The sequence below is a fragment of the Capra hircus genome, chromosome 10, assembly GCF_001704415.2.
Source record: "Capra hircus breed San Clemente chromosome 10, ASM170441v1, whole genome shotgun sequence".
Lineage (NCBI taxonomy): Eukaryota > Metazoa > Chordata > Mammalia > Artiodactyla > Bovidae > Capra > Capra hircus.
Window position 1 is genome coordinate 82,067,056 of NC_030817.1, and position 27,541 is coordinate 82,094,596.

At 43.9% G+C, this 27,541-nt stretch overlaps 1 protein-coding gene across 1 annotated transcript; it reads right to left on the minus strand.

The window, feature by feature from the left end:
* LOC102174125 (transmembrane protein 202) lies at nucleotides 12,039-26,915 on the minus strand. The gene is made up of 5 exons (XM_005685319.1): nucleotides 26,797-26,915; nucleotides 26,303-26,555; nucleotides 13,614-13,763; nucleotides 12,933-13,064; nucleotides 12,039-12,220 (listed from the first exon to the last, which is right to left on the minus strand). Exons 1-5 carry the CDS (start codon nucleotides 26,875-26,877, stop codon nucleotides 12,039-12,041), a joined length of 798 nt encoding a protein of 265 aa, XP_005685376.1. The 5' UTR covers nucleotides 26,878-26,915.

Consider the following 27,541-nt stretch of genomic DNA (forward strand, 5'->3'; position numbering starts at 1 on the left):
CTGCTCTAGTCAACTGCCATAGAACTTAACCCCCTCCCAACACCCTTCCCCACCCCTCCCCCACCTGGGGGACAGAAGCAGCAGGAGTCAGAACACAAAGCATGGGTACTGGGTCTCTGTCTCATCTGCCAGATCTGATCCAGTCCAAGACTCCCGCCCAGATCTCTGTTGAACTCCAGACTCCTACAGCAATCTGCACGCTGACCCCAGATTTCTCACAGACACATCAACACCTAAGAGGTCTTTAAGAAACAGAGTCATCCTCTTTCCATCCTGAACCCCCATCCTGTACTCCTTTCTTCTTTAAAATATTTCTTCTTCTTCTTCTTTCTGTTTGGCTGCACAGGATCTTAGTTGCAGCACGCAGGATCTTCAGCCTTCATTGGCAGCATGTGGGATCTTAGTTGCGGCATGAAGAATCTAGTTCCTTGACCAGGGTTTGAAACTGGGTCCCCGGCATTGGGAACTCAGAGTCTTAGCCACTGCACCACACTAGGGAAGACCCCCATACCCTTTTATTACCTCCCACCTGTCAGTCACAATGTGTTCTGCCAGTTCTATCTCTTTAATGTTCTCAAGCCCACCCTGTATTTTTGTTTCCACTTCTTTAGGATAGGTCATGTCAGTCCTGGATTTCTGCAATGGCCTTGTGCCTGGGTTTGCTCTCCTTCAGTTTATTCTCCACAGATTTACCAAGATTGGTGTTGTTAATGCAAATCTGATTGTGTCTCTCTTTTGCTTAAATTCTCTGATTGTTCCCCACTGCTATGAAGTAAAATTATGTTAGCATGAATCAGTGAAACCCAACCAGATGGAGTTTCTGCTCACTATTCAACCTCATTCAGTCATCCAATCGCTCATTTGTGTGAGGTATTATGTCAGGTACTGGGAGGTGCAGTGATTTGTTGGAGATCTTCCACATGCCCCTCCAGATCCGCTCTCCATCATTGTTCAAGGAGCTGACCAATTTGGGCTTTTCTTTCCATGCAGCCTCTGATGAAGATTGACCAATGGCGGGCATGGGCAGAAGATCAGAGGTGTAGAGATCAATGTGTTTTTTCACTGCTTCTCTCCTTAACAGAGTACTATGAGGGTTGTCCATGTCCCTTTCCCTAAGGAGAGTTCCTGTTAGGCTAGTCCTCTCCATAGGGTTACCCTTTTCTATTCTGGTCACGTGTTCCTTTCATTTACATGATCAGTCTTAGGGGTGGTAATGACTCTTCTCGCTGATGGTTTTCCAAAATATTTTTCAGTCCTAGGGGTCCTTGTAAATAATCCCTTAAGTCTTTTAGACTCAGTTTGAGCAAAACCATCTGTTTCCTGCTGGACATGGTCCTTAATGCCACGGAGCAAAAAAAGCTAGTGATGTCTAGGCTCATTCTCTCCTTCCTTCTCACCTTGTGCTCCAAATCATTTTATTCTTCTTGCAGTTTCCTAACCCAACATGGTCCTTCATTTGCACTTGGCGCAAATGTTATCTACCTTGCACATGGTACCTAACACACTTTCCAACCTATCTTTATTAACTTTAGTCAAGAGTCATTCTTGTCTTATAAAGTAGATAACTAATAAGAACCTATTATACAGCACAGGGAACTCTACTCAGTGCTCTGTGGTGACCTAGAATGGAAAGGAAATCCAAAAAAAGAGGGGCTATATGTACACATTCACTTTACTGTACTGCTGCTGCTGCTAAGTCGCTTCAGTCGTGTCCGACTCTGTACGACCCCAGAGATGGCAGTCCACCAGGCTCCCCTGTCCCTGGGATTCTCCAGGCAAGAACACTGGAGTGGGTTGCCATTTCCTTCTCCAATGCACCAAAGTGAAAAGTGAAAGTGAAGTCGCTCAGTCATGTCCAACTCTTTGCGACCCCATGGACTGCAGCCTACCAGGCTCCTCTGTCCATGGGATTCTCCAGAAATCCATTGCCTTCTCCAACTTTACTGTACAGTAGAAAGTAATACAATATTTTAAAGAAACTATGCTTCAATAAAAAATTTTAAAATAAATTTAAAAAGTCATTCTACTCTTAACTTTTGAGAGGAGCCTTCTCTGAACTCAGCCCTCAATCCCAGAATTTGTGCTCCTACAGCACGTTGTACTTGTCCTTTCGTAACCTTCATCATATAGTTTCACAATTGGTCTTACTGGTCTACAACCTCCTTCAGCAGCAGGGACACAGCCTATTCAGCTGTGTATGCTCAACATCAGTGCTTGGAACATCATAATGATTAGGTGCTGTTTCTTTTTAAAAAATATTATTCTTTTTTGGCCGCACCACGTGGCATGCAGGATCTTCATTTCCTGATCAGGGATGGAACCCTTGTCCCCTGCAGGGGAAGCACAGAGTCTTAACCACTGGACTGCCAGGGAAGTCCATAGGTGATGTTTCTTGATTGATTGAAAATTAGAAAGGTAAAAGAGAAAGAGTAGACTTCTGGTTTCCTGTCTGGCATGCAAGGAGCTTGGAAGTTGTCACTCCATTATAACAACTGAAAAAAATCAACAACTCTTCTTAGATCCCAAAGCAAACTGTGAGCCTGCAGAACTGGAGAGCCAGAAAGGCAAAAATAGGAAATTAAAACTTACTAGAACAGAAACGTCTGCAGAAATTAGTACCAGAATAGGAAAATCTGCGCTGGAAGGTTCAGTGTGCACAAGTCTGACAGATTAAGAACTATGGCCCCCTTACACACTATAATGTATAAAGTAAATAAGGTACAGGGATATAGTGCACGGCAATATAGCCAGGAAATATAGCCAACATTTTTAAATAACTATGAACTTTAAAAATGTGAATCATCATGTTGTACATCTGAAATCTATATAATGTTGTAAGTCAACTATACATCAATTAAAAAAACATACCCACATACTGGGAGGGTGATGCACTCCGAAGTCCACAGGGACAGAAACCCCTATTCTCGGGACCTCGCCTTAGGGTAACTTTTCATCTGGCTATCCATTCCTGTCCTTTATTATCCTTTGTAATAAATCATTAACCATGAGTAAAGAAAGAAAAAATAGACAATGGGACCCAGTCATAGAGAAGTCCTCACACTTCAGTGACTTTTACCTCCAGAAACTTAACCAGGTTCTTGCAGTGAATATTAGAGAATCCCATACTTCTGGCCCATGAGGGAGGAAAAGGAACCATTTAAATTGATACAGCCACTATGGAAGACAGTATGGAGATTCCTTAAAAAAAACTAGGAATAAAACCACCATATGACCCAGCAATTCCACTACAAGGCATATACCTTGAGGAAACCAAAACTGAAAAAGACACATGTACCCCAATGTTCACTGAAGCACTATTTAACAATAGCTAGGACATGGAAGCAACCTAGATGTCCATCAACAGCTGAATGGATAAAGAAGCTGTGGTACATATATACAATGGAAAATTACTCAGCCATAAAAAGTAACTCAACTGAGTCAGTTCTAATGAGGTGGATGAACCTAGAGCCTATTACACAGTGTGAAGTAAGTCAGAAAGAGAAAGGTAAATATCATACACTAATGCATATATATGGAATCTAGAAAGATGGTACTGATGAATTTATTTGCAGGGCAGCAATGGAGAAACAGACAGAGAGAACAGACTTATGGACATGCAGGGTTGGGGGGAGGAAGAAGAGGGTGAGATGTATAGAGAGAGTAACATGGAAACTTACATTACCATATGTAAAAAAGACAGCCAATGAGAATTTGCTGTATAACTCAGGGAACTCAGAGGATCTGTAACAACCTAGGGGGGTGGGGTGGGGAGGGAGATGAGAGGGAGGTTCAAGAGGGAGAAGACATATATATATACCTATGGCTGATTTGTATTGATATTTGGCAGAAACCAAAAAATTCTGCAAAGCAATTATTCAATTTAAAAATAAATACATTAAAAAAAAAGTACCAGAGCATTCTGTTCTTCTTAACAAGGACTTCCCTGAGGAGAAACTATCTGATCAGAGCCTAAACTCCTGGGGTTTTATCAGAGTTTAATCAATCTAGGGGAAAGGAAATGTCAAACTCCAGCCTGTTTTGACCTGTGAGAGAAGTGGAATTCCCAACTTCAGCCCGTTCAGATCAGCCTATTGCACCCAAGAGGGAACTGAGAACCGCTTGTGAAGCTCACAGTCTAGAAGCATAGGCTCACTGAAAGTCTGGGAATTCTCTGGCGGCTGAGCAGTTAGGACTCTGCTCTCACTGCCGACAGCGTGGGTTCAATCCCTAGCTAAGGAACTGAGATCCCACAAATTGTGTGGCACTGCCAAAACAAAACAAAACAAACAAACAAAAAAGACAGATGTAATCACAGGACTACAGAGTGCTTCCCCTTCCTCCACACCTTATCACCACATTTCTAAAGGCTTATTTACCACAGTTCCTTTACCGAGTTCATCCTGACCAGCTATCAAGAAAATATCACAAGCTATATTAAAAGGCAAAAAGACATTGTTTGGAGAGACAAAGCAAGCACCAAACTTAGACTCAGATATGACAGGGATGTTAGAATTATCACACATATTAAAGCAATGATGATTAATATGCTAAGGTGCTAGTGAACGAAGTAGACAGCAGACAAGAATAGAGGGGCAATGTAAACAGAGAGACCGCAATCATAAGAAGAAATTTAAAAAGAAGTGCTAGAGATGAAAAACACGGTAATAGAAACAGAGAATGTCTTTATGGGCTGAGTAGTAAACAGGACATGGCTGAGGAAATAATCTCAACATGAGAATATATCATAGACACCTCCAAAAAGAAATACAAAGAGAAAAAAGACTGAAAATAACCGAACAGAGTATAACTGTGGGACACCTACTAAAGAGGTACCATACATGAAGTCAGGATGCCAGAAAAAGAAGAAAGAGGAATAAAGGAATATTTGAAGCAATAAGACGGAGAATTTTCCCCGAATTGATGTCAGACACCAAGCCACAGATTCAGGAATTTCAGAGAATATCAAAAGCAGGATAAATGCCAAAAGAAAAGAAAAACTACACCTAGGAATATCATATTTCAACTGCATAAAATCAAAGGTAGCAAAAAAAATCTTGAAAGAAGCCGGGGGTAGGGTAGGGGGAAGCACCTTACCAATAAAGGAGCAAAGTAAAGAATTACATCTGACTTCTCTTCAGACACCATACAAGCAAGAAGAGAGTGGAGTGAAATATTTAAAGTGTTGAGAGAGAAAAAAACCCAACCTAGAATTCTGTAACCTGTGAAGTTACCTCCAAAAGTGAAGTGGAAATAAGGACTTACCCAGACAGACTAACATTGACAGAATTTGTTATCAATAAACCTGTCTTGCAGGAAATTTTAAATGAAGTTCTTCAGAGAGGAGGAAAATGATACAGGTCAGAAACTTTATATAAAGAAAGGAAAAGCATAAGAGAAGGAAAAAGTGAAGGTAAAGCAAACATTCATTTTTCTTATTCTTAATTGACGTAACAGATAATAGTTTAAAATGAACATCAACAATGTATCACTTATATATGCCCATGTATGAGTGAAATTAATGGCAGCACTGATATAAGCAACAGGAGGGAGGAGTTAGGATTCTTTTGTTATTATTAGGTACCTGCACTACCTGTGAGTGGCATGATGTTATTTGAAAATGGAAGTTGAATTAGTTGTAAATGGATTTTGCAAACTCAAAGATAACCACTAAAAAAAAGGAATAAATACAAGATGTATAACTAATATGCTAAGAAAAGACAGAAACAGAATCACATAAAATGCTCTTGCGTGCACATGCTGTCACTTCAGTCATGTCCAGCTCTTTGCAGCCCTATGAACTGTAGCCCACGAGGCCCCTCTGTCCATGCGATTCTCCAGGCAAGAGTACTGGAGTGGGTTGCCATGCCCTCCTCCAGGGGATCTTCCCGACCCAGGGATCAAACCCACATCTCTTTGGTCTCCTGCATTGGCAGGTGGGTGCTTTACCACTAGTGCCACTTGGAAAGTCCATAAAATGCTCAGTTAGAACCAAAAAAGACAAAAATAGAGAGGAAGACAAAGATAGGAACAACGAACAAGGGCAACAAATAGAAAATAGTGACAAATATGGTAGATATTAATCCAATTATATCAATAATCAATTTAAACATCAATGGTCTATATATACCAATTAGAAAACAGAGATTTTTAGAGTGAGTCAAAGAAGAAGACCCAGCTCTCTGTTGTCTAAGAGAAGCCTAATTAAAATAAAGACACATATAGATAAAAGTGAAAGAGGAGAGTGGAAAAGTTGGCTTAAAGCTCAACATTCACAAAACTAAGATCATGGCATCCGGCCCCATCACTTTGTGGCAAATAGATGGGGAAACAGTGGAAACAGTGTCAGACTTTATTTTTCTGGGTTCCAAAATCACTGCATAGGGTGATTGCAGCCATGAAATTAAAAGACACTTACTCCTTGGAAGGAAAGTTATGACCAACCTGGACAGCATATTAAAAAGCAGAGACATTACTTTGTCAACAAAGGTCCATCTAGTCAAGGCTATGGTTTTTCCAGTGGTCATGTACGGATGTGAGAGTTGGACTGTGAAGAAAGCTGAGCGCCGAAGAATTGATGCTTTTGAACTGTAGTGTTGGAGAAGACTCTTGAAAGTCCCTTGGACAGCAAGGAGATCCAACCAGTCCATCCTAAAGGAGATCAGTCCTGGGTGTTCATTGGAAGGACTGATGTTGATGCTGAAACTCCAATACTTTGGCCACCTCATGCTAAGAGCTGACTCATTTGAAAAGACCCTAATGCTGGGAAAGGTTGAGGGCAGGAGGAGAAGGGGACAAAAGAGGATGAGATGGTTGGCTGGCATCACCGACTCAATGGACATGAGTTTGGGTAAACTCTGGGAGTTGGTGATGGACAGGGAGGCCTGGCATGCTGCAGTTCATGGGGTTGCAAGGAGTTGGACATGACTGAGTGACTGAAATGAACTGAACTGAAAGGGATGAAGATAGATATGCCATGCTGTTGCTGCTGCTGCTGCTAAGTCGCTTCAGTCGTGTCCAACTCTGTGCGACCCCATAGAAGGCAGCCCACCAGGCTCCCCCATCCTGGGATTCTCCAGGCAAGAACACTGGAGTGGGTTGCCATTTCCTTCTCCAATGCATGAAAGTGAAAAGTGAAACGGAAGTCGCTCAGTCGTGTCCGACTCCTCACGACCCCTGGCACTAATCAAATGAAAGTAGGAAGTAATAATTCCTACTACTACTAGTAATAGTTCCTTAATAAAACTAGTAATAATTTTACTAAGTTCATACAGAGCAGACTTTAGAAAAAGGAAGGTTGTAAGGGATAAAGAGGAATGTTACATAATGATAAAAAGGTCAATCCCTTAATACATAGCAATCCTTAAAGTGTATGTGCCTAACAACAGGACCTGAGCCACGTACTGATAAAACTACAAGAACAAATAGGTTAATCCATTATCGTAGTTGGAAGCTTAAACAACAGTTCAGTTCAGTTCAGTTCAGTTCAGTTGCTCAGTCATGTCCGACTCTTTGTGACCCCATGGACTGCAGTATGGCAGGCTTCCCTGTCCATCACCAGCTCCCAGAGTTTACTCAAACTCATGTCCATTGAGTCGGTGATGCCAGCCAACCACCTCATCCTCTGTTGTCCCCTTCTCCTCCTGCCTTCAATCTTTCCCAGCATCAGGGTCTTTTCAAATGAGTCAGCTCTTCACATCAGGTGGCCAAAGTATTGGAGTTTCAGCTGCACCATCAGTCCTTCCAAAGAACACCCAGGACCCATCTCCTTTAGGATGGACTGGTTGGATCTCCTTGCAGTCCAAGGGACTCTCAAGAGTCTTCTCCAACACCACAGTTCAAAAGCATCAATTCTTCAGCACTCAGCTTTCTTTATAGTCCAACTCTACATCCATACATGACTACTGGAAAAACCATGGCCTCGACTAGATGGACTTTTGTTGGCAAAGTAATGTCTCTGCTTTTTAATATGCTGTCTAGGTTGGTCATGACTTTTCTTCCAAGGAGCAAGTGCCTTTTAATTTTATGGCTGCAGTCACCATCTGCAGTGATTTTGGAGCTCCAAAAATAAAGTCTGTCACTATTTCCACTGTTTCCCCATCTATTTGCCATGAAACTTCAACACTCTTTATCAAAAATGGACAGATCTAGCAGGTAGAACGTTAATGAGGACACCATCAACCAACTGGATATAACTGACAGTGATAGACCAGGAATATCCACTAAGATGGACCACATTCTGGGCCATAAAACACACCTCAACAAATTTAAAAGTATTACAATTATACTGTGTGTGCTCTCAAATCACAATGGAATTAAACTAAAATTCAACTTTAGAAAGACAGCTAGGAAACTCCCTAAGCACTTGGAGATTAAATAACTGACTTCTAAATAACACACGGATCAAAGAAAAAACTTCAAGAGAACTTAAAATTTTAAAATATTTTGAGCTAAATGAAAATGAAAGATAGATCTTGCCAAAATTTGTGGGGTGCAGCGAAAGCAGGGTTTAGAGGGAAATTTATAGCATTGAGTGCATGTTTAGTAAAGAAAAATGATCTAAAACCAGTAATCTATGCTCCTTAGGAAACTGGAATAACCGCGAATTAAATGCAAAGTAAATCGAATAAAAAAATTGGTAAAAATTAGAGCAGATAATCAATGAAATGAAATGAACATTTCTGTATATGGTTAGAATTCCTATGTTCAGGCACCAAAAAATTTTCCTGGCTCTTTTTCTTTCTTTTTCTTCTTGTATGCTCACTCCATCTGATAGTTTTGGGATTTCCTTATTTTGGCCAAAGATCCCAGTACAGGGCCAGGTCTCATAAGATATTTCAGATTTTCTGTTCTGTTATAACCTAGTTAATGAATCAATGTACTGCTTCGTAAAGCAGGGTTGTACTTGTGTTCTTTGACCTCTTTGGATCTGTAGTTCCAAATAAACTGCAGCCCCGATTTTCTTTTCTTAAAATATCTTTAAATTAATTCATTAATTTATTCATTTTTGGCTGCATTAGGCCTTTGTTGTTTCGCATGGGCTGGGCTCTCTCTAGTTGCTCTAGTTACTCTCTAGTTGTGATGCATGGGCTTCTCATTGTAGTGCTTTCTCCTGTTGTGGAGCACAGGCTCTGGGGTACACAGGCTTGGTAGTTGAGGCTGGCAGGCTCGAGAGCGTGGGCTTGTAGAGCACAGGTTCAGTAACTGTGGTGCAGGGGCTTAGTTGCTCTGCGGCATGTGGGATCTTCATGGACCAGGGATAGAACCCATGACCTCTGCCTTGGCAGGCAGATTCGTATCCACTGTGCCACTAGGGAAGTCCTCAGCTTCTTTTAAGTCCCTAGTTTGAATTAGAGCTGGGAATTTGGCTCTAGTCCATATCTTGAGAAGCACTTTTAGTCCTTTTCACTCAACAGGAACTGTCTTCCTGTTCACCTCTGCCAAACTTTTGGACTTTGAGCCCAATAAGTCTTCGGCTTAACTCAATCACAGCATTGTGGTTTTGTTATTTTTCTGTTTTTTGAAAATGCTTGTCTTGTTTTGACCTAGCTATACATGTGTATTTCCCCCCTCCTCTCTCCTTCTCCCTTCATCTGTCATGTAATGTATCTGGAGCAGAGAGGGAATGTAGCAAAGGGTCATTTAATGAGCCATTCCCCCCACTTTTTTTTTTTTTCAGTATTTATTTATTTGGCTGCACCATGTCTTAGTTGTGCCAAGTGGGGTCTTTGAACTTCTTTGCGTCATGTGAGTTTTTTAGCTGTGGCATGTGGGATCTACGTCCCTGACCAGGGATGGAACCCAGGCCCTCTGCATTGGGAGATGAGTCTTAGCCACTGAACCATGAGGAAAGTGCCCCCCATGAGCTATCTAATTGGAAGTCTATTTAAGCTTTTTAAAGGGATTCTCTGCAAGCAAAGAAAGAGAGTAAGAAGAAAATAGAGCATTCAGCTTCTTCTTATTTCTTTGGCTGAGTCAGGTCTCAGCTGTGGCCCACAGGATCTGTCATTGTGGTGCACCATTTTCTTCAGCACACAGGCTAAGTTGCCCCATGGCATGTGGGACCTTGGGTGCCCTGACCAGGGATGGTATCCGTGTTGCTTGCATTGGAAGGCATATTCTTAACCACTGAATCATCAGAAAAATCCCAAGCTTTCAGTTTCTAAAGGAGCAATTAAGGGATCTCTATGCTTAAAGATCGTTCTCTAATAGCAAAGTAGAAAACTTAGTTACTATCCTCTGGTAATAACCAGGGCCTTAATGGTTACTTTCTGAAGAACTAGCATCCTTCCTTCTCATTCACACCTGCTTCCTCCTTCTCACTGCAGTTAAAACGTCCATTCCCTGAAGAGTCACCAGTACTCAACTCCTTAGTCATATAATTACAGTCTTCAAACCAAATCATAAAATAAATAAAACTTATGAACCCACTAAGTTCTGAATTAGTCAACTTGTGGGGTATACTTAGTGTGAGTGGTGACAAGAGGAGGGGAAGCTGGACTTGAATTTCACATCTAACAACCAGACAAAGGCCCAGAAACAGCCTGAATAGCCTCTGAAATGAGGCCCCTTGAAGTAGGGGGACACTAGATTCTGCCATAACTAAGAGAGAAGGGTTTTCTAAGGCAGGGTCAAAATGGGGTGTGTCTATATACATGCGTTTGTGTGTGTCTCTGTGCGTGGGTATACACATGCCTGTGCTGCTTAACTCTGACCTTTAAGAATAAAAGCAGAAATATTAACCTAATAGTCTTCCAGTTACCATCTGGAAAGTATTGGTAATGACTGATGGGGGGGCCAGGATTATTAGAGCTGTTATGTTTGTTTTATACAATGATTATCAATGAATCTTTAAAACAAAAGGATCCCAAGGCTTATCTTTAAGAGTAGCAAGGGGTGAAACTGGCCACTATTCCGTTCTATTGCCAGGCTTGAGGAGAAGAAGGATGGACCTCAACCAGCAGAAGCATAGCGGCAGCTACTAAAGGAATAAAAAACAGGATGAATGTCCGGGACCTTCTGCATGGAATCTGGTCTGAGTTTAAAAGGGATCTCTAGCCATCAAAATATTCATGTGATTACCTGAATGCCCCTACCCTTACTGGTCTTACACAGTATATAAAACATGGAGAAAAATTTTAACTTGGTCCACATATATGCTTAGGCTGAAGAAAATCCTTTAGCCTCATTTGACTTGGAAAGACATAATAGATCCCTGAAGAATCAGAAGGGTCAAAGCCCTATCATGGAGTTCACCTTGCTGTATGGCAGAAACTAACACAACATTGTAAAAGCAATTATCCTCCAATTAAAAATAAATTTTAAAAAGACAGTATGGCCCTTCACAGAAAAGAGCATATAGAATTTCAGAGTAAAAAAAAAAAAAAGAATTTCAGAGTTTACAGATGTCTGGTTCACATAACCCCCAGCCTATAAAGAAGCTGTCAGTTTACTGAATAGAGTACAAGGGTTTCAAATTACCATTCCTCATAGAAAAGGGAGGTGTCATAGATTCCCCTAAATCTATCCAGCACTTCTCAACTCCGTTGGGTGGTAGGTATTATCTCCACTGATATTCATTCCGTTTCTGGTAATGATGCCCAATTCAGATTCAACAATAGTGTGCAAATGCCTTCCATCCTGAGTATTCCCAAGGCCACACATGGCAAAGAAAAGTCCAAACAAAACCTGGTGACATTTTCCTGCATGCACCATTCTGGTCTGTGAAATCCCTGATTCCCAAGAGAGCTCTGGTTCAATGCCTGCCATCTATTGCTAGTTTCTTTCATCCATGTATCTAAACACTGATATTTTAGCAACTTTTTCTTCTGGGAGTTTTCATTATTTGCTTTATGACTATCATACCCATTTTGGATGCAACATACACAAAGGACATTTCATCAGCTTTAATGCTGTCCCCTTCAGTTATGTGGACATGATATTAGGAGAGTTTCCTCAAATTTGCACAATCATTCCCTACTCAGTTAGCTTCTCCCCTGTTTTTAAGTCAAGCAGTAGCTGGGTTCTTATCAGTCACAGTTCTATATTTGATGGGTTTTGTTGATCTCACTCAAAGATTCTGTCAGAAGCTCTGACCAGTCATCTTCACCAGGCAGAGTCACTGGACCAAATCCCAGCCTTGACTTTTCTGTAGGAACTGCAGTGATGTCTTGATCCAGAGGAGGAGATCTGGAAGTTATGTAATTGAGGAAGGAGACAATCCCTAGGGGAAGAGAAGAATTCGAGGTGAGTTTCAAGAGACAGATGGTCTTTGGGCTTTGAAAATTCTAACTCATTCTTTCAATATTCAGCTCACAAGGGCTCTTTTCAGTGAAGTCAATCCCCTGCCCACCCCCGCCCTCCGCCAGCAGGGTTCCTTTACCCTCCTGCACTCCCATTTCATTACGTTACTCTTCCGTGGTTAGGGCAAAGCCTGAACCTCCTGGATGCAAAGCATAGTTCCTACTTTCTCTGTGGTCTTGAGCAAGTTTCTCAACCCATCTGTGCCTCAGTTAGTAGAAAAGTGAAAGTGAAGCCGCTCAGTCGTGTCTGACTCTGCGACCCCATGGACTGTAGCCTCCCAGGCTCCTCCATCCGTGGGATTTTCCAGGCAAGAATACTGGTGTGGGTTGCCATTTCCTTCTCCAGGAGATCTTCCCAACCCAGAGATTGAACCCAGGTCTCTGGCTTTGTAGGCAGACGCTTTACCGTCTGAGCCACCAGGGAAGCCAGTTAGTAGAACAGGTTACTAATTCTAGATTTTTTTCAGACTCCAAAATGCATGTTTTCTTTACCATACCACACTGCCTCTTGAAGTATGAATGTTTTTAATAGGAATGGTTAGTGCTTCTATTTCTCCTACATTCCTCCTCCCTTTCAAGAACTGATTTCCCCTTCTATCCTCCTAGCTTAAGGCATAAAGGGGACTGACTCACCCGCAAACAAGTATATGAAGTCACTCCCCCAATTAACCTGATAGGGCCACAGGAGAGCTGACTCCACTCTTTCCGAAGTATGCAAGTCAACCTGTTCCAGAAACAGGATGAGGCAGAGCAGCAAGCAGGAGGCTAGGACCAGAAGAAAACATGTCACACCCCTCAGTGTCTTTAATTTGCCTTGACTGCTACCCTCAATTCTTCTACTTCCAGACACCACATTATTTGTCATTGTTTAGTCGCTAAGTTGTGTCCAACTTTTTTGCAACCCCATGGACTGTAGCCTGCCAGGTTCTTCTGTCCATGGGATTTCCCAGGCAAGAATAACTGGAGTGGGCTGCCATTTCCTCCTCCAGGGGATCTTCCCCACCCAGGGGTCGAACCCACGTCTTCTGTGTTGCAGGCAGATTCTTTACCACTAAGCCACTGGAGAAGCCCATACCATATTACATAGAAAGGATCAAAGAGATAAAAATCTAATCAAGATGACTGACCAAGGTGAGGCCTCTTCCCTGGGTTAAGTTAACGAATGTGTTTCATACAGTAAGACAGGGCAGGTAGCTGGCAACTTGATGGAATGAAGAAGAGAAAGGGAACAAGAAAAAGAGGACAAAAACCCACACAGAAGTTTGTTCCCTCAGCAGTTTTACCACAGTACTACCCTGCCATCTAGGTCTGTACCTGAGATGAAGCTGAGCATGGATACCTTCAGATCCAAGTTACCAGTCACCCTTCCTCTTCTAGGGAGGCAAGAACTGAAGAGCCAGCCAAGGACAACAAGTATGGTGAAGACAGAGATGAGGAAGAAGGCCCTGGAATATTGGAGGTAATCTGCCAAAGAGAAGGAGAGGCTTGGTTAGTCCAGCTGGGAACCTCTCCTTAAGAAAACCAGACAGAGTCTTAAGAGAAGGGAGAGAAGACTAAAGAGGATGAAACTGAGCTTGCTATGTGGCGTCCCGGGCACAAGGTAAGAATCTTTCCCAGCTCTTCATTGACGTTCGGAATTTTTTACTATGAAGGCAAAACCTTCACTGTAAAACTAAAGATAATATACAAATAGTTCTGGGTACGTTAGTGCAGTAACTTAGATGTAGACCAGCTTATAAGAGGTGTGACCAATATTACAACACGTTTGAACTTTTTCTTGTTCCTAATTCTAATTCTAAAAGTAATACATACTCAATATAGCATTGGAGGGGCTACAAATTGCCAAGAAGCAGGAAGTATATCAGCCACATTCCCACTACCCACAGACAACCATTGTTAGCATCTTATTTGGTTTCTTTCTGGTATTTTTCTATCCCCTGTACATAGTCGACATGATACTGAATTTAGTGATTTTTTTAAAGAGATGATGCAGTAAGGTTTTCTCAGATCATCTGCTGTAAAGATCACATTTAATAGCTACAAGATAGTCTATCATATCAACATACTTTGCTTAATGATTTTACCATTGTTGGAGTTTGTTTCTATGTATGTTTCTCTTTTAGATGTATCTGGTGTGAACAATCAGCCTGTGGCTATAAAATGAAGTCACATTTACCTTAACTCCCATCTCGTAATGATTTCAAGCCCCCAATTTACTGGACTGCAGGAATTTAACACCCCACAGATACCTCCTCTTTTTTCTGAGTCTCTCAAGGCCCCACCTCACGTGTGTTTGAGGACAGGTCTGCTAAGGTTCTTTTGCTCCAATGCCCTGACCCTGGTGCCATAACACGCCTCTTGCTCATCTCTTGGCTCCAGGGTTCTGCTCTCCTTGTTTCTGCCCCTTCAGACTGGGTGTTGGTAAGAAAGAAGAGGGAACATGCCAACCCTTCCTGTTTGTTTTTTTTTTTTTAATATTTATTTGCGTATTTATTTTATTTTTTGGCTGTGGTAGGTGTTCATGGTTGCACTCAGGCTTTCTCTACTTGTGGCGAGTCGAGTGGGGGCTGTTTGTTGGGGCGGGCAGGCTTCTCATTGAGGTGGCTTCTCTTGTTGCAGAGCACAGACTCTAGGTGAGTGGGCTTTAGAAACTGCAGCACATGGGCTTAGTAGTTGCAGCTCGCAGGCTTTGTTGCTCCTCAGCATGGGATTGTCCTGAACCAGGGATGGATTGAACCTGTGTCCCTTGCATTGCAAGGCTGATTCTTAACCACTGGACCCCCAAGGAAGCCCCGCCAGCGCTTACTTTTTGCTACTATATCCCTAACATGAAATAGATCCTTCGCTTGACTTCCCCAGCAATATAGAACAATTCTTCTGTATTTTATCTTCCCCAGTTTTACAGAAGAATTAAGAAATGGAGTAACTTACAAGTAGATGTATCTTTACTGAGGTACCACAGATCTACCAATATCTTCAATTTCTTCATAGGGTGCTTCCTCATCTAGCTTATTTTCTGTCTCAATGTAACAAGGACCAGCTCATCCCTACCAGGAAAACTTCTCTAAGCACTTTTATGCCTAAAAAGCCAAGTCCAGCTTCCAAGTAACCTTAGAGAGAAGACTACCAAGCTTATTCTTGTCCACAAACTGCCTCTTAAGTTTTATTTTGTTGTCTAGAACATACCACTGGCTAACAAAAATTAATAACAGTAATTTCCATTAAGAGAAACCACCCTCCTACCCACTCCAATATTTCTGAGCTTCCGTTGCAACTCAGCTGGTAAAGAATCCACCTGCAATGTGGGAGACCTGGGTTCGATCCCTGGGTTGGGAAGATCCCCTGGAGAAGGGAAAGGCTACCACTGCATTATTCTGGCCTGGAAAATTCCAAAGGGGTCGTAAAGAGTCAGACAAGACTGAGCAAATTTCACTTTCACTTTCTTTTTCACCCTTTTACTCACAGAGGTCAGGTGCTATATGGCCTCAACAAGTTAGCCGCATTAAAACATGAAAACCCAAGGGCAGCACATTTTCTGAAAACTAGGTCATTCAGAATTAGCCAGTTAGGGGTTTCCCTGGTGGCTCAGTGGTAAAGAATCCGCCTACCAATGCAAGGGACGTGGGTTCAATCCCCGATCCGGCAAGATCCCACCTTCCTGGAGGCAACTGAGCCACTGCTCCACAACTATTGAGCCAATGCTCTAGAGCCCTAGAGCTGCAACTACTGAGCCCCTGTGTCACGACTAGTGAAACCCAAGAGCCCTAGAGACCGCGCTCTGCAGTAAGAAGCCACTGCAAAGAGAAGTCCGTGCACCTCAACTAGAGTGTAGCCTCCACTCACCACAACTAGAGAAAAGCCCACACAGCGAAGACCCACACAGCCAAAAAATAAACAAATAAAATGATATACAGAGCTAGCCAGCTAGGGCCATCAGCTAGACTGAGCTGCATGAAGCCCAGTGTGAGAAGCATCTTTTGCAGTATTGAGCCTGTAGTCTTCCATGGGCCCTCACAGCCCTTGTCTCAAGCCCTGGACCCTTGCCTACAACTCCTTTGACTATCATTAGTAGGACCAAGGAAAGGTACCAGTTTAATTCCTGTGCTTGGCTATCTGGATTTGGGACTGATTGATGCTACTTTCCTCTTTTGCTTACTTGAACCAAGAAGACATAAAGCTAGCCTGGGATATCCCCCTTTCCAGGCACTTATATACTAATAAACAGGAAAAACTGAGCTGTAGAGATAAAATAAAGCATAACCAAAGTGAAGTGACAAAGGAGTTCAGGAGGGACTGAATGACTAGTTGGCTTGATTTTCTTTGCCTGAGATCACAGTCTCCTCTGGAATCCCCTGAGGTCCAGAAAACTTCCTGCCTTTGGGAGTTATGAGATTCTTCTGAATCTCTATAAAGAAGTTCACTCTTTAGCTTATGCTGGTTCACATGAGTTCTGATATTTAAAACACAAAAGAGGACTAAGATATCCAGTCCAACTCCTGTCTAAGATGTTACAGTCTAGTCTTTCTTCTACCACGAGGGGAAGACTACTTTCACGTTCTTCTTAACCATCCTTTTAGTCTGAGTTTCTCTTCGCCTGAAAACTCCATAAACAAGATCACTCACAATTCCATGAGAACAACTAAAGGCTTGCAGCATAGTATAGTCTAAACCCTTAGAGGAACCATGTCTACCGTGATAACGATACGCAACAAATTATCTAACCAAACTAAGCACTTAGCTTCAGAGTCTCAAACAGCTACATTTGGCTAACTTCATAGTTTTTTCCTAAAATTCATGTAACAAAACAAAAGGTCTGAAAGCTGAATTCAAGCCTCTACATCCTGTAAGAATAAATCATATCTTAAATTCTAAACAACAATTTTTTAAAATGAAATTATTTATTTTGGGCTGCACCAGGTCTTCGTTGTGGCAAACAGGGGCTATTCTTCACTGTGGCGTGCGGGCTTCTCAACGTGGTGGCTTCTCTTATTGCAGAGCTTTGGCCTTTGGGTGTGCGGGCTTCAGTAGTCACGGCTTGCAGGCTCCAGAGCACAGTCTCAGTAGTTGTGGCACAGAGGCTTAGTTGTTCCATGGCATGTGGGATCTTCCAGGACCAGAGATCGAACCCATGTCTCCTGCATTGGCTGGTTATTCTTCACCAATAAGCCACCAAGGAAGCCCTAACCAACAGTTTATATGGCAGCTTACCTATTAATGTTTCAAAAATTTTAGAACCTGTTACAAAAGTCCCTACTTGTACATGTCAGTAAGAAATCTTGGTCCAGAGAGAAGCACCCTGGATAGAAGGAACACCCATGTGGGTCACCTGTACCCAAACATTTCTAAGCTTTCTTTAAGGACACGCATTGATGTGGACTTAGGCTGCGGGAATAGCAAAACAAGCCTCCCATTTAGGGAAGACAATGAAGCTAACATCCTGGAAGAGACATCACTTTCAATTTGGCAGAGAAGAAGTCCAAATCATTTGGAAAACTTGATAATATCCTTGCTGCTATTCTTAGTGTCAGCCCAATCAGTGATTCTGTACTTCAGAGCACCACCAGGTAGCATGTGAAAGCTGCCAGGACAGGAGGGGGCACTGGCCAACTAGAAAGAAGTAGCATTTCTCAGTGAATTGAGAAACCATTTGGCAGTTTGTAAGTGATGGGCAAGATCCCCTTCCATTATTAGGAAAACTGCCCAAGAGTCTCTGGAAAGTGAGAGGTGTAGAGCTGGAAGCCACCCCACTCTTGTGAACAAATGGGCTTGGTTCACGTGAGATGCTCATCTCTGTTAAGGCTGTTGACACCCCAAAAGGAAGCAGTGGGGAACTGAAGACAACATGAGATGAAAGAGCATGCTGGTCTTGCCTTCTGAGAGAGCCCACACTCTGTCTGTGGAGTGCGTTTCTCTCTAAATAAATCCACTTCTTACCTATCAACTTTGTCTTTCCCTGAATTCTTTCTGTGATGAGATAGCAAGAACCTGAGCTTCAGGCTTCCCTGGTGGTCTAGTGATTAAGAACCGCCTTGCAATGCAGGGGAAACCGGTTTGATTCCTGGTCTGGGAAGATCCCACATGCTGAGGGGCAACTAGGCGCCTAGGCCACCACTACTGAGCCTTCACTCTGGAGCCTACAGACAGCAGCTACTGAAACCCTCAGTGCCCTAGGCCCTGTGCTCCACAACAAAGACAGCCACCACGATGAGAAGCCCATGTGAAGAGTAGCCCCTGCTCTTCGCAACTGTAGAAAGTCCATGCACAGCAACAAACTCCCAGTGCAGCCAAAAAACAAACAAACAAAAAAAGAACCTGAGCTTCATTAAGTCCTGAAACTAGGAACTAAGGCCCCCACCCACATAAAGGATGGTGACTTCAGCCTGAGCACAAGGTTCCTAAAACACCACCCTGTTACCTCACCACCAACCAATCAGAAAAAAAGTCTGCACACAGTGGAAGATAATGAAGACTCTGACCTCCTTCCCAAATGATTCTCCCTTTAGAAACATTCATAGATACAAAATATATAAATTACATGCACAGTTGTGTCTGACTCTTTGCATCCCCATAAACTATAGCCCATCAGGCTCCTCTGTTGATGGGATTCTCCAGGCAAGAATACTGGAGTGGGTAGCCATCCCCTTCTCCAGGGGATCTTCCCAATCCAGGGATCGAACCCATGTCTCCTGCCTTGCAGGTGGATTCTTTACCATCTGAGAAGCTTTCATGGTGGAGCAGAATGTGCAGAGCTGGTGTCTGGACACAAGCCCACCTTTTCCCTGAGTTGCTGGGTTCCTCAATAAAGCAAACCTTCCTTTTCCAACAACATCAAAAGAGGAACAATAAAGAGCAGAGTAGAGAAGTCATCTGGTAATGTGATGTTCCAAGAGGGCTCCCCTCACTTCACTCTAGTGCCTTCAGCAAAAATCAAAGCCAGGACAGGGTAGCAGTACTCCGAAGAAATCTAGCACCTTTTAACTCTGAAGGAGCCAGATTGAGTAGATGGAGATGGAAAGTAGACATTGGCTTTGAGGATGAGGAAGGTGCTGCTGGAGACAAGCAGAGCAATCAGTCCACTTATTTAGCCAAATTTAAACCTCCAAGCTGCTGCCATTGTGCCTCCATTCCAGGAGCGTAAGATCAAAACTCCCCCAGGCTCAGCGGAAGTGCCCGAAGGATGTGGTTTTGGAATACAAGAGATTTTGGATGGATACCTAGCACTCTGGAGAGGAAGTTCTGAAACCTTCTTTGTATTTAGATTCACTCGTACCTACTGGATACACTAGAATCAAACATCCCTACACAGCTTGTGGGTGTTTATTGTGTGATGGTTCCCAGGGTCCTGGCTCTGGACTAAAGACCCAGGCTTTCTTTACCTTCTGCAAAACAGTTCAAGTCCCTCTCACTGGCAACACACTTTCCTTTACATTATGGTCTGATCTCACTTATGTAGGAAATTAGCAGAAGGTCTGTTGCACGCTGAGACCTAGTAGTAGAAATGAAGGATTGCACCCTTTACTCCCATTCTTTCTTCATCCCATCACCAATACAGCACAGAGGCTATCAGTTATCTAGAACCAGGGGAAGAAAGAGGTAGAGGAACAGCGGCCTGAAGTAAGTCTAGGACGAAGGAACATGAACCCATCTGAGTCCATCTGAGATAGCCCCAGTGAAAGTCTCAGAAATGACTGGGGACACCATGGCAGACGTGGCTAAATTTTTGCAGTCCAGTAGGTAAAAGTTTGTAGTTCTTGAACTTGGGCAATAATAGCTGATAGGGTCCACATGGGGTCTCACTGATAAGATGGTTCATTATGTCGATCTTGCAAACAAAGAATAATTCACAGTGATCCTTGAGATTGACCAAATTCCCCAAATGGCATCCTGTTATCTCACTGGCGCCCATCTTCTCAAAGCTGCGAGACCACCGATTCCAGACCTCCAGCTACGTGACCATCCTTTCAGAGAATTTTTCACTGGTGGGGTATAAGAAGGACTCCGTCAGAAAGGGAGGATGCTGGTTCTCTTTAAGGGCCAGTCACCCTCTCTTTTCCCTCTAATAAATTTCCCTTTTCTTGCCTGACTGCCTGGCTCGCTCTCTTTTTCTCTGCACTCGCCTTACTTTCTGGTGCCGAAACCCGGGAGGGAAGACCCACCGCAAGTGGGTGGGCTCCTCTCCAAGCCCACCTCTGGTGGGCCCCTCCCTTGGACCTGGCCGAGAAACTGCACGAGCTCGGGGACGGGACTTTCCACTTGCCTTGCTGGACTGACAACCACACGCTGGCCCACATTTCATCCATCGGTTACAAGGGTGAGTGAAATCCCAACTGGACTGACATCCACACGCTGGCCCACATTTCATCCATCGGTTACAAGGGTGAGTGAAATCCCAACTGGACTGACATCCACACGCTGGCCCACATTTCATCCATCGGTTACAAGGGTGAGTGAAATCCCATTCCCTTGGATCCTCTCGGATCCTCTCTCTCTCTCTCTCCTCTCTCTCTTTCTCCTCTCTCCTCTCTCTCTCTGTCTCTCTCTCGCTTCATTTCCAAGTCCTAGCACTAGGTGGGAGGATCCCCACTGCCCTCTGGCCCTTGGCCTTGTGCCCCATCTGACTTTGAAATAGGGGACGCCCATTTCAAAGCAGACTATTATTACTCTCTGAGAAAATCCTGAGAACAGGGACGCCTTTTCTCTCGGATCTTTCTCCTCACTTTCTCTCGCCCTTGTCTAACCTCCCTATCGGAGAAGGCAATGGCACCCCACTCCAGTATTCTTGCCTGGAAAATCCCATGGATGGAGGAGCCTGGTAGGCTGCATTCCAAGGGGTCGGTAAGAGTTAGACACGACTGAGCGACTTCACTTTCACTTTCATACATTGGAGAAGGAAATGGCAACCCACTCCAGTGTTCTTGCCTGGAGAATCCCAAGGACGGGGGAGCCTGGTGGGCTGCCATCTATGGGGTCGCCCAGAGTCAGATACGACTGAAGCGACTTAGTAACAGTAGCAGCTAACCTCCCTATTCGGCCGCAAATGGAAATTCTCAACCCCCGCCCTCAAAATTTACTCCTCTAGGATGTCTTCTCCGAAACCTAAAAGATGTGGGCTTCCAAGGGGAGATCAGACCAAAAAGACTTATTTACTATTCTAACACTGTCTGGCCGCAATACAGACTTGGTAACACATCCCAGTGGCCAGAAAACGGAACTCTCGAGTATAATCCTCTATAGGACTTTTGATAACTTCTGCCGCCATAATGGTAAGTGGTTAGAAATCCCTTACGTTCAGGCTTTCTTTGCTCTTCGCTCTCGACCCACTCTGGACCCCCTCTGGACCCCCTCTGTGAATTCTGTTCTACTTCTCAAGTACTCTTAGCCCACTCTGGGCCACATCCTCCCAATACAGTGTTTCCTGTTCCCTATTCAGACTTCTTCTTCCTTCCACCCTCCTGACCACAGCCCATGCCTAGCGCTCCCGATTCCCTTGCAGCTGCCCCAGACCCTGTGCCACAACCTCTATCTTACGAACCCTCCTACCTTCCTCCTTCTCAAGCGCAGGCCTCCAGCTCCCAACCCCCTCCCCAGCCTGTGTCTGAGATACACGGAGACCTCAGCCCCACCCTCTACCCTGAGGGTCCCATGGCTTTACCGGGACCTTCCTAGATGCCCTCCGTGTACCCGGTCCTGAACAACTTTAAAACTGGAAACCTAACGCAGGACCCCACTCCTTCCCTTGCTCCACTCCTCCCTTTACAGGAAGGAGCTGGAGCAGAAGGCATTGTTGGGGTTCATGTCCCATTCTCCCTCACTGATCTAGCTCAGATTGAAGAGAGTCTTGGCTCCTTCTCCTCAGATCCTGATAATTATCTAAAAGTATTCAAGTATCTTACCCAGTCTTATGACTTAGCCTGGCATGATATTTACATCATCCTTTCACCCACTCTTCTCCCAGAAGAGAAGGGAGGAATATGGCAAGCCTCTCAGGCGCATGCTGATGAGACACACAGGACAGATGACACTGAGCCCATAGGGGCTTCCCCGCCCCGGAGATGATCCCAGCTGGGATTATCAGGCAGGGAGATCTGGAGCAGCCAGATCTTATGATTGCTTGCCTCACTGTGGGCCTTCAAAAGGCAGGGCATAAAGTCGTCAACTTTGATTAAGCTCCAGGAAGTAACTCAAAGACTAGACGAAAACCCGGCACAATTTCTAGCCAAGTTAACGGAAGTGCTACAAAAATACACAAAATTAGACCCATTTTATGTCCCAGTCGTCCCCAGATATCCAAAAGAAACCAAAAAAAGGCAGAAGAAGGCCCTCAACTCCCTCAACGAGACCTTTTAAATTTAGCCTTTAAGATTTTCAATAACTGGGAAGAAAAGGCAAAGCTAAAGAAGGCCCAGTGAGATCAGGCCAAAGACTACCTTTTAGCCACTGTCCTACATGGTTTCCAAGCCTCCACCAACCAGCAAGGAACGGAAACCACCTGGACCCTGTTTCAAATGCGGTAAAGAAAGACACTGGGCTCATTCATGCCTATAGCCAAGGCTTCCTCCAGGTCCATGTCCCAGCTGTGGCATAAAGGGACATTGGAAGGTTGACTGCCCAAATCCCTCTCCAGGAATCCGGACATCCCCTCCTGGTCCTGAGCAGGAGTCCTTCAACCCAGCTCTGCCCAGCCTCCTCGGACTCACCACTGAAGACTGAAGACTGAAGGTGCCCAGGGCCCCAGACACCCTCACCTCTATGGAGCCCAGTGTAACTCTTACAGTGGCAGGATCGCTTACAAGCCCTCACCAACCGAATTATCCACAAGCTACTTCTAACTCACTCAGATTATCAAAAACTTTGACCTTACACAAATCCCCTTGACCTACATTCCAGCCTTTTCTTATCTCACCCCCATGATGCCCCTGTCCTACAGGAAGCAGTTACAGAAGACTGACCTTCGGCCTTTATCCAAAAAGGCTGGAATGATAGGGTCCACATGGGGTCTCACTGATAAGATGGCTCATAATGTCGACCTCGCAAACAAAGAATAAATCACAGTGATCCTTGAGATTGACCAAATTCCCCAAATGGCATCCTGTTATCTCACTGGCGCCTATCTTCTCAAAGCTGCAAGACCACCAGATTCCAGACCTCCAGCTATGTGACCATCCCTTCAGAGAATTTTTCATTGGTGGGGTATAAGAAGGCTGCCGTCAGAAAGGGAGGATGCTGGTTCTCTTTAAGGGCCAGTCACCCTCTCTTTTCCCTCCTAATAAATTTCCCTTTTCTTGCCTGACTGCTTGGCTCGCTCTCTTTTTCTCTGCACTTGCCTTACAGTAGCATGTTATTATTACAGGCTGATGAATCCTAGACATACTGATAACATTTGGGGCATTCCTAACGAAATCTGTATTGCAGATTAATTACTGACCCTAGAATTAGGACTAGTTAACACTGAAACGGGCTTCCCTGGTAGCTCAGCTGATAAAGAATGCACCTGCAATGCGGGAGAACTGGGTTTGACCCCTGGGTTGGGAAGATCCCCTGGAGGAGGGCATGGTATCCCACTCCAGCGTTCTTGCCTGGAGAATCCCCATGGACAAAGGAGCTTGGTGGGCTACAATCCATGGGGTCGCAAAGAGTGGGACACAACTGAGCGACTAAGCATAGCACAACATTGGAAATAGGGTGGATATTTACAACTGTGTACTTAACTCAGTTGACATTCTCTAAACAATAGTTGGCCTCATAGGTGAATTCAAGGCTCCAAGAAATAAATTACTGCTTAAGTGACAACATTTCAAGATTCTGATTCATTAAAGATTTAAATAGGAGGTTCCCAGGTGGCTCAGTGGTAAGGAATCTGCCTGCTAATGTAGGGGACACGGATTTGATCCCTGGTCTGGGAACATCCCCCATGCCTGGAGCAACCAAGCCCAGGCATCACTAGTACTGAACCTGAGCTCTACAGTGGGGGAGCTGCAACTACTGAGCCCATGTGCAGCACCTACTGAAGCCCACATGACCTGGGGCCCACTGTCTGCGATGAGACGCCGCTGCAGTGAGAAGCCCACTCACCGCAACTAGACAGAAGTCCACATGGTAACAAAGACCCAGAAGAGCCAAAAATAAACAAAATTATTAAAAAAAATTTTAAAGAATAATCTCAAAGCCTGAGGTTTAGCCCGGGTACCCAGTAACATAAATACAATTGCAGCTTAGTGTTTATGCCTATATCTATTTTTATTTGTATTTTATGCACTGCGAGACATGTAGGATCTTTAGTTCCCCTGACCAAGGACTGAACCAGTGCCCCTTGCAGTGCAAGCAGAGTCTTAACCAATGGACCACCAGGGAAGTCGCTAGGCCTCTATCTCTTACTCCATTTCTCTAGAAATGAAGTTAGTGAGTGTAAATCTCTGAATGCAATTATCATACTGCTTTGGTTGTTCTCATGGTGTGAGTGTGTGCAGCACTGTGCACACATATTACCATTTACACATCTCTGTTAATATCATGGCTAAACATCCTATCTCACTGTTCATTTGATTGGTGTTCTTTAATGACAGATTGAGGTTAAAGTAATTTTTCCTATGTTTGTTAGACATCTGCAGTGTCTGTTTTGTAAATTGTTTACAAAAGGTTTATTTATGGAGGTATTTTATTATAATAAAAACTTGTATATCATCTAATATATATTAAGGCCATTAACCTTCTATCTTTCATATTTGTTACAATTATTTTCTCTAGTTTTTAGTTTTAGTTGAAGATGTAGTTGAATTGTCTGCCTGCCTTTCATTTTAGTTCCTCCTGGAAGATCTCATTTTAGGATCCTATCCCTTAGTTCCAGATGCTAAATATGTGTGCATGGATGCTAAGTTGCTTCAGTTTTGTCTGAGTCTTTGTGACCCTATGGACTGTAGCCCACCAACATTCCTCTGTCCATGGGATTCTCCAGTCAAGAATACCGGAGTGGGTTGCTGTGCCCTCTTCCAGGGATGGAACCCTTATGTCTTATGTCTCTTGCATTGGCAGGTGGGTTCTTTACCACCAGAACTACCTGAGAAACCCATCCTAAATATGAGCCCATGCCAGATAGGTGATACTCCACTTCAGGGTTGGATAGATGCCCCCTCCCCACAAATTTTGGACTCCTGTTCATCTTCGGAGAAATAAACACTTTACTCGTGTATGCTTTCTTTCACAGTACCTGTCCTTTTGCATAAATGTATCCATCCTCTTGGTGGATGTTGGGGAAACTGTATAGTACAGTTTTAGCTTTCCTCCAAGTCTTAGTTCTGCTTGAAAAGCTTCATGCATATGGTCCTAGAAATTTATTTTTAATATATTTATTTTTTGGCTGTGCCAGGTCTTAGTTGTGGCATATGGGATCTCGTAGCCTGACCAGGGATTGAACCTGGGCCCCCTGCATTGGGATTCTTAGCCACTGTACCACCAGGGAAGTTCCCCTAGAAATTTATTTTTTTAATATTATGTGTTTCATCTTCAGATTTACTTAAATTCACAAAAATTTGACAATTTATTCTCTAAATATCTGGCATTTGTTATACTACATATCTGACACACATTCAACTTCTCTTCTACAGTTAGCAGAACAAACTGACCCTGAAAGTTAAAACTGACCAAGGCTGAGACACTTTGCTCTTTCCTCCAGCTATGATCCAGCGCTCCTATTTCTGCAAACCACATTAGACTAACAATCTCATTGCATCACAAGAACAGCTCATAAATGACAAACAAGTTCTTCACAGAGAGGAAAAGGCTATCAGCTCATAATCTGGGAGAGGAAATGACCTGAGGTATGAAGGAGAACGGGTACACAGAGGATATCAGAGAAAAGGACGTCCATGTTCACAGTCTGGCTGAGATCCCTTCTGGACTCAGAGAGGTGAAGGTCAAAAGATCTCGGAGGAAAAGAGATGAAGAGCCAATGAGGCAGAAAATTCTGGAACTGTGGGGCCTGCAGCATTCAATTCAGTGACACTCACAGGGTGGCTTGGGTGTGTGGCTCCAGCACAGCTCATGGTTGCATGGGATCCAGAGTCCTGCGTAGAGCTCAAGGCCATCATTGATCACCAGGAACTGCACCCAGTTCAGTGGGGACATGCAGATCAGCACCAGGAGGCTAAAGCCACAGAGGCTGCCACAGAACATTCGGATGTAGGTGTGTGTCTGATCCACATGCTGCTGTCGCCTCTGGGGTGGCATCAAGGCACTCGGATGTTGGGTGGGGAGGGTAGGCTACAAGGGCAAGGGATGAGGGAGACATTGCCTACCCAGGAAGATAACCCTTACTCCCCGGGGTCCCTGCTCTTCTCTACCTCAAGCACCCCCACATGTGAGCCTAGGACATCTCTCCCTACTCCTTCCAGAAAAAAACAGCTCAGGGTCATCTCTTCCCTATCTTTAGGACACTCTGTCTAGACCCACCTCTAAACAAGTCCTCTTCTTCCCATTGAACTACAACTAGCCATCTCCTCACCCTTCGGTATCTCCGGTCCCCCTTGACTTTGGGAACCTCGGGATAGTAGAAGGTGAAGACTGTTTGCTCCTCCCTCTCCATCTTGGCAGCCAGTTCACTTCCTAACTGCCACGGAACTTGTCTCGGTACATCCTCATACACACCAAGCAGAATTCAAAGGGTGCTGGAAACCCCTTGGCACAGATTCCATTTCTGCTTCATATTCTGGGTCTGGTCAGATTGAGAAGACATCCTCACGTGTTCAGCATGTGCACATATGTGTGATGCTCTTCACCCTCCTTCTCTGACCCCTCCCAACTCCCTTGTTAAATAAATCCACAAATATTTTGTCACCAGTTGCTACATGTTAAGTTTTGTGATAGGTCCTGGGACATAAAGATAAATGAGATGTAGTTCCCTAAAAACAAATTAAAAAGTATACTCTGATGTCTCCAGGACTCAGTAGTTCATGGTTATAATTTAAGATTATCTATCTGATCAGAATATAAATATGTTTATGTATAGAGATATCTCAGCAGTTCAGAATTCATATTCTCGCCCCAATTTTAAGTGGAAGACCTCAGGTGCATCTCAACAGATGCAGGAATCAATCTGTCAGCCATATCCTTCATTCAGCATCCACCTTTTTCTTCCTTATTGCTCTAGTTTGCTCTCTTCAATGTCCTCTACTCACAGCCTCTGCCACGACCGCTGCAGACAGGGCTCTGTGAAAATGCCAGTGTCCCTACCCAAGGGGGCTACCAGC

Excerpts from the sequence above, each read along its gene's own strand:
- LOC102174125 (XM_005685319.1), bottom strand. The coding sequence starts at position 26,877 with ATGGAGAGGGAGGAGCAAACAGTCTTCACCTTCTACTATCCCGAGGTT. Across the intron at positions 13,065-13,613 it reads CATGCTCAGCTTCATCTCAG|CCTCCTGCTTGCTGCTCTGC; the intron begins GTACAGACCTAG and ends TTCTGGTCCTAG. Across the intron at positions 12,221-12,932 it reads CTTCATATACTTGTTTGCGG|GGATTGTCTCCTTCCTCAAT; the intron begins GTGAGTCAGTCC and ends CTCTTCCCCTAG.